Source organism: Hemibagrus wyckioides, linkage group LG29 (assembly GCF_019097595.1).
Source record: "Hemibagrus wyckioides isolate EC202008001 linkage group LG29, SWU_Hwy_1.0, whole genome shotgun sequence".
NCBI classification, from domain to species: Eukaryota; Metazoa; Chordata; class Actinopteri; order Siluriformes; family Bagridae; genus Hemibagrus; species Hemibagrus wyckioides.
The window spans coordinates 5,520,953-5,528,863 of NC_080738.1; the positions used below are offsets into that span (position 1 = coordinate 5,520,953).

The following is a 7,911-nucleotide window of genomic DNA, read 5'->3' on the forward strand; positions in this document are numbered from 1 at the left end:
TGTATCATAGTGTACATGTTTAGTGTACTGCTGTGTGTATCATAGTCTACATGTTTAGTGTACTGTTGTGTGTATCATAGTCTACATGTTTAGTGTACTGCTGTGTGTATCAGTCTACATGTTTAGTGTACTGCTGTGTGTATCATAGTCTACATGTTTAGTGTACTGTTGTGTGTATCATAGTCTACATGTTTAGTGTACTGCTGTGTGTATCATAGTCTACATGTTTAGTGTACTGCTGTGTGTATCAGTCTACATGTTTAGTGTACTGCTGTGTGTATCAAAGTCTACATGTTTAGTGTACTGCTGTGTGTATCATAGTGTACATGTTTAGTGTACTGCTGTGTGTATCATAGTCTACATGTTTAGTGTACTGTTGTGTGTATCATAGTCTACATGTTTAGTGTACTGCTGTGTGTATCAGTCTACATGTTTAGTGTACTGCTGTGTGTATCATAGTCTACATGTTTAGTGTACTGTTGTGTGTATCATAGTCTACATGTTTAGTGTACTGCTGTGTGTATCATAGTCTACATGTTTAGTGTACTGTTGTGTGTATCATAGTCTACATGTTTAGTGTACTGCTGTGTGTATCAAAGTCTACATGTTTAGTGTACTGCTGTGTGTATCATAGTCTACATGTTTAGTGTACTGCTGTGTGTATCATAGTCTACATGTTTAGTGTACTGCTGTGTGTATCATAGTCTACATGTTTAGTGTACTACTGTGTGTATCATAGTCTACATGTTTAGTGTACTGCTGTGTGTATCATAGTCTCATAGTCTACATGTTTAGTGTACTGTTGTGTGTATCATAGTCTACATGTTTAGTGTACTGCTGTGTGTATCAAAGTCTACATGTTTAGTGTACTGCTGTGTGTATCATAGTCTACATGTTTAGTGTACTGCTGTGTGTATCAAAGTCTACATGTTTAGTGTACTGTTGTGTGTATCATAGTCTACATGTTTAGTGTACTGCTGTGTGTATCAAAGTCTCATAGTCTATATGGTTTGCCTTTGATTTTCTGTTTAGTTTCATGGTTGTTGAGTTCACAGCCTGATATGATCAAACACAAAGATGCTTTAACACTCAGATAACTCAGTAGAGAGATAAGATAGATATACAGTATAAATACAAGTCTCATCATTGGTATAATTATTCACAGAATGTCAGTGTATGTGACTGCTGGTGGATTTTAGGGGAGTTTGGTGAAGAGGTTGAAGGGTTGTATGTGTTCACCGACACCATTGTTGATTATTTTAAAACCACACAGGAAGCAGGCCTCCTCTTAAACTTCCTGTTAACAGCTACTGACTGACTTGCAGAATGTTTGGAGCACTCAGTAACTAAAAACATAACAGTTTTACTACATTTAGGGACTAAAGAATAATACATAGTACAATGAGGTAACATTAATAATTTTAGTGGTAATTAAGTCCATATTATGGGATCAAGATCAACACAAGGAAGTGCACCTCTGTTATCTTCACATCGTTTAACACATAGAAGCCACAGCGCTTCACTTCCTTTACTGGCAGCAGCACATTAATCTCATAGCACATATGACATACTCGAGTAAAGAAGTGCATCGGTACAGTTGTGTTCTCAGTGTTTTAGTGAAGAGTTAGGATTTCAGAAATGTTTCATTTATGCATGGAAGAGATGAAGGGAGCTGACGAGGAGGATGTGACGGTGGTCATCTATACAACCACAGACGATTTTGGAGGCACAGACACTGAGACTGAGGACTTCAACACAAAGAGTCATCAACAAATTCAACACATAGGTAGAGAAGATTTTAATTTGGTCTAATAAAAAGACATGAGTATAAGCCAAGGCTTCTGTGATTTTCTTAATTTTGTCACAGTGGTGTATGTATATTATTGAGTTATTGTAGTATAATTAAAAACCAAAAAACTCAAGCCTACAAATCAACTAATAAACTTTTTAATCAAAGATTTAATGTGTGGAACAAACACCTCTGTGGCTCACAGCCAAAATATTATTACACACATATGAATCATGTGGATAATGTCTGAATAGTTGGATGATCTGAATGATATATTTTTACAGTTAAAGCAGCACAGCTGTATGCAATGGCTGTTGATAAATTTTGCATGTTGTAAACACTTTACGCTCTCATTTGCATAAAGAAACACGCTAAATTTGCCATAAATGGTAAATGATGTGATAAGGAGACGTTTATTTACCATTCATGGAGGGAGTCTTTTGTGTCATTAATATTTCGGAGTGGAAGGTTTTCCACTCAGAGGGCTGTGTGGTTTTCTTGCAATGACACCTGTGGTATTTTTATTATTATTATTATTTTTTGTTTTACATTTTTAACTTCAAAACAGAGAAAGAAATAGTAAATGAAGCGCGAATGTTTGTTTATAGCTGCTATAACCTTTAACAGGAGCTAAATTGTTTTAGTGTTTTTCAGGAACATTAACTGTAAAGTGTGACTGTAATTTTGAATCAGCGAAAGAAGGTACAGAAGCCATTTGTGGAGTTTTAATATAGAAAAGAGGCAGAATAAATACAAAGAGGCAACAAACAGGTAGTCAAAGATCAGGCACAATGATCCAGTAAGTGATATCCAGAAGCAACAGTCAGAGAAAGTGAACAAATCCAAATCATAAATCCAAAACACAGAAATCTAGAGAAACAGAACAATGGTCAAAAACTATCAAACCTGCACAACAGACTAAAGAACGGCTCTGTATGTAGTGCGAAATAACAAGACTTCACACTGAGTGTAGATCTCACATCTATATGGCGGTTTTCTATTAGGAGGAGAGACTACAAGAATCAGATGTTACAGACTGACTGCAGTGTGTTTGCTCCTGCTGTGTGTTCTCCTGCTGACTGCCATCACAGTGCTGTGGATCAAATTCAACATCCTTAGTTCAGAAAAAGCAAAGTTGGAGACCAGTCACAACAACCTGACTATAGAGAGAGACCAGTTACAGACCAGATACAACACCCTGACTAAAGAGAGAGACCAGTTACAGAGCAGTTACAACACCCTGACTAAAGAGAGAGACCAGTTACAGACCAGTTACAACACCCTGACTAAAGAGAGAGACCAGTTACAGAGGGAGAGAGAGGAACTCGAGAGGTTTTCTAATAAACTGGGTGAGTATCGCTTATCATAATACAGAACCTTAATAATTCAGATAGCTAATATTTACATTCCAAACATGTCTAAAAGCAGAGCCATGGAGCTTTTATACAATCCCTGTTATTTCAAACACTGACAGACTGTAAGATATTTTTTTCTAACATGGTTGGTAATTTAGTCTGATTTCATCACCATGACAGAATAATAAAGCTCTTATCATATTGTGAGATGGAAGTGAAATCAGAAGTGTAGGAATGTTAATAAAAAACAATAAAAGTCATTGTATCAGTCATATACATACATTAATGTGAAGCAAGAATACTGTCTAGAATTCAGCGAATTGTGATTGTGTGATGTTAAATCAGAGGCGGCAGACGTTGAAACCATGTGCAAATATTTACTGAGATATTTTCTGCTGGTTGGAAGGAACCGGTCTGACTGTCACATTTGTAAAGACTAAACAAACAAACAACAAAACTAGACTGATTTGTACTTTATTTTTAATGTTGAGACTTAACCGTTTTGTTTCTTCTCCAATTTTACTGAAATGGTCTGGATCCAGGATGGATATATTTCAGCTCGAGTTTTTACTTAATGTCTAATGAAGGTAAGACCTGGACTGAGAGCAGACAGGACTGCAGAGGGAGAGGAGCAGACCTGGTGATCATAAACAACAAAGAGGAACAGGTGAGAGAGAGAGAGAGAGAGAGAGAGAGAGAGAGACTCTTATTTATGCTTATATTCTACTACAATCCTGACAGGAGTTTATCAGTAAATTGCTGTGCAGCAGAAAAGCTTGGATTGGTCTGAATGATAGAGACAAAGAGGAAGAGTGGAAGTGGGTGGATGATACAGGACAGAGCACTGGGTAAGAAATCACTGAAGTTAAATGTTCTCATGGTGATGAGGTACTGTCTTACTGAGAAACACATCCGATCCTCTGATTCTCTCCATCAGGTATTGGGGACGTGGCGAACCCAACAGTAAAGCAGGAGATGAGGACTGTGTTCTAACAGGTGACAGGTCTGATCCCGTCTGGAACTGGGCTGATTATCCCTGTGATGATAAGTTTATTTGGATCTGTGAGAAGACAATCTTTAACTGAAATGCTGTATGGACATGAAAATCAATCAATTTACAAGGTTATCTGTGTAGATCTGTGCGCTGTGTCTGAAAAATTCTCATTACTGTTTTTAACTCTGTAACCTGCATGGTGTTGCTTGTTTTTCTTTGGGAGCCTATTTTCCTATTCAGGTTTGTTTCAGAAAATGAATAAAGTGTCCGTGTCCCACAATTAATTCCTTGCTTGGATCAAGTAGCTGCCTTTTATCTATGAATGAGTGTTGCAAAGCATTTGTTGAGATTTTTCTGAAAGTTTTTCATAATTTTATTTAAGCGTAAGCATTATGATAGCAGCATAAATATATCATGGTGATGAGGTACTGTCTTACTGAGAAACATATCAGATCCTCTGATTCTCTCCATCAGGTATTGGGGACATGGCGAACCCAACGGTAAATTATCTGAAGACTGTGTTCTAACAGGTGACAGGTCTGATCCTGTCTGGAACTGGGCTGATTATCCCTGTGATGATAAGTTTATTTGGATCTGTGAGAAGAAAATCTTTAACTGAAATGCTGTATGTATATGAAAAGCAATGAATTCAATTTACAATGTTATCTGTGTAGATCTATGCGCTGTGTCTGAAAAATCCTCATTACTATTTTTTACTAACCTTCAGGGTGTTGCTTGTTTTTCTTTGGGAGCCTCCCTGTGTCCCAAGGATAGTTCGGATAAGCGATACAGACAATGAAAAAAGATTTATCTACATGAACACTATAACTAGCTTGGAGCAGAGTGTTATATAGCTATGCTGCTAAAGTGTGCTCAAATTCCCATGCATTACGTTATGACAACAACTAGGGTCTTTGTGGCATATTATAGCATACAGACACCTCATATATAAAATTCTTAGTAGTTAGAGTTCCCCTCATGGTTTTGTAACAAGCCAACCAGACACACACACACACACACAAAACCAAAAAGCTTGTGAGGGAACAACTGTTTATAACTACTGTATATACTTATATTTATATATAATGTACTTGATTAAGGGAGCAGAAAGAAATAAGATAAAGAAATAAGAAATAAGAAAACTTATTGTGGATGTTCCACATGTATGTGTAACCATACATGAAAAAAATTATAGGATAAAATAAGATATAACATACTCATTTATTCGTTACAACGGCTAAAGACTGTATTTTCACAGTGTCAGTTTCACACCCACAGTGATCACTCTTGTACCCAGTTGCATGTACAAGAAAATACAACAGGAAATAGAGTTTGAACATAACAGCAATATATACAGTCCCTTAGGCCATGTTCTTTCAAACATCCACTCTGAATATAGTTTTTGACAATTATATATTGGTGGAAGTTTGTTTATAAGGACTGATATCTAGAGCAGTGAAAGATCAGGATTACTGTAAAGTGAAGAATGGAGATAAGTGAGGAGATTTATGCAAATGCAGAAGTTGTAGCAAACAATAGAGCTGATTCCAGTGACCGCGAGCAATCATAAGAAGATGTTTATGTGAATATATATGTATACATGTATATATTAATGTATATGTATATTGCATGTGTGTTATGTTGAGATATGTTGTTTTATGAGTGTCTTATTCATGACGTGAAACTTTCCATCTATTTCCTACTTTTCTATTTTTTAAGTGTTTTTAACATAATCACTTATGTTGTGTATATATACACAACATAAGTGATTATGTTAAAAACACTTAAAAAATAGAAAAGTAGGAAATAGATGGAAAGTTTCACGTCATGAATAAGACACTCATAAAACTCAGAAAGTTTAGTTCTGAATGTTAGTGTTTGCACCATCAGTGTAGCACCACCAAATGTTCAGCTTAGTATTTTGCTTGTTTTATTGGTTGATTCTGAAAGATCTCATTCCAAAATAGTTCTAGATAAAGTTATGAGCGTTTGAAATCTGAAAAAAAAATAAAAAAAAAATAAAAAAATCTTTTTTTTATATTTTGCTGTATAAATGCTTCATGAAACGCCGATTTTACCAGAGACTGTAAAAATTGCCTTGAAACTTTTGATCTAGAAGATCTATTGCCTTGAAATACTTTGCATTTCAATGGATTTTTTTTCTGTTGAACTCAAATTTAATGTAGTTGTTAACATAAAAACACTCTATGCAAGTGACTTTTTAAGTCGGAACATGTTTATTTTTTATTTTCACAAATGACCATCAGCTTATTTAGACCATTTTTAAGATGAACATCACGTGAACAATTAATAATCTTCCAGATTTTATACATTCTGGGATCATGCCAGAGCCAAGAAGAAATTCTGGCTTTACTTTCACTTTCACTGTAATCAAAGTCTTTAATTTGCTATAAAACACAATCTGGAAAATATTCGCAGAAAAAAAAAAAAAGAAAACGTGCACCTGCTACAATTGTGACCTACAATTTCATTCATTTAAAAATAAGTATATTCTAATAGTGGTAAATAATTACATATTTATCAAAAAATTCTTGTTAATAATTTGATGCACTCGTTAAATAATTGAAAAATTTCCTGTGCAACGAATGGATTTATAGCCTATGTAGGCAAAGAAGCTTACACAAAATGGCATCTCGGGAAAGCAGCTTACACAAAATGGCATTTTGACTCTCTTGCTAATCTAGGCGTCACGGTGTACACTGATCCAGGCAGCCAGAGGGAGCCCTCACCTGAGTATTGACTGTTTGCATGTTGTTTCCGGTTTCAGGACTTTTAAGCAGTGTGCTCCCTCTGGCTGATCGTGAAGTATTGTTTCCTCGAGTTACGTGCCAAGCCTTGATATATGTATTCTGATTTAGACCTTTATGTGTATGATCCCTGCCTGTTTCCGGTTATCCTCCACAATCTAATGGCCAAGTAGAATGCCTCAACCAGGAACTGGGGAGGTTCCTTCAAACCTATTGCAGCCACGAACAACAAAAGAGCGAGTTCTTACCATGGGCTGAGTATGCCCAGAACTCCCTCCGTCATTCATCTACGGGTCTGATCCCGTTTCAGTGCATCCTGGGCTATCAATCCCCACTATTCCCCTGGTCTGGTGAACCCTCTTGTGTCCTCAGTGTGGAGGACTGGTCTAGGAGGAGTCAGGAGGTCTGGGAGAGGGCTCATGTGAGGCTCCAGCGTGCTGTCAGGAGGCAGGAGATACAGGCGAATCGCCAGCGACGCCCCCACCCAACGTACAAAGTGGGACATCCTCGTCGGAGAACACCAGGAGGTGTTCCTAGAGGGGGGGTTCTGTCACGGTGTACACTGATCCAGGCCGTCAGAGAGAGCCCTCGCCTGAGTATTGACTGTTTGCATGTTGTTTCCGGTTTCAGGAATTTTAAGCAGCGTGCTCCCTCTGGCTGATCGCGAAGTATTGTTTCCTCGAGTTACGTGCCAAGCCTTGATACATATATTCTGATTTAGACCTTTATGTGTATGATCCCTGCCTGTTTCGCAGTTCTACGATTCTCGGTTTCTGTTTTGGTTTTGTTCGCTCAGTATTTGCTTTTCTGGTTTTGACCTTTTGCCTGCCTTCCTGTTTCTGTTTCTGCCTGCTGTTTATTAATAAATCTGCATATGGATTCTACCTCTCACGCCTCCAGTGCATCTTTACTCTAGCCCACTGCGCAGGGTCAAAATATCAGGAAGAGTGGATTTAGATGTAAATGTGAGTTGTAAACCCTAACCCTAAGCTTTTATAACAAAAG

The 7,911-nt window shown here is 37.3% G+C and overlaps 1 protein-coding gene across 1 annotated transcript; it reads left to right on the forward strand.

The window, feature by feature from the left end:
* The first annotated feature begins 1,048 nt into the window (after nucleotides 1–1,048).
* LOC131349230 (CD209 antigen-like protein E) lies at nucleotides 1,049–5,829 on the forward strand. Its single transcript, XM_058384752.1, has 5 exons — nucleotides 1,049–1,786; nucleotides 2,794–3,138; nucleotides 3,687–3,811; nucleotides 3,886–3,992; nucleotides 4,082–5,829. The coding sequence occupies exons 1-5, from the start codon at nucleotides 1,639–1,641 to the stop codon at nucleotides 4,227–4,229; spliced, it is 873 nt and encodes a 290-aa protein (XP_058240735.1). The 5' UTR covers nucleotides 1,049–1,638; the 3' UTR covers nucleotides 4,230–5,829.
* Nucleotides 5,830–7,911: the final 2,082 nt, after the last annotated feature.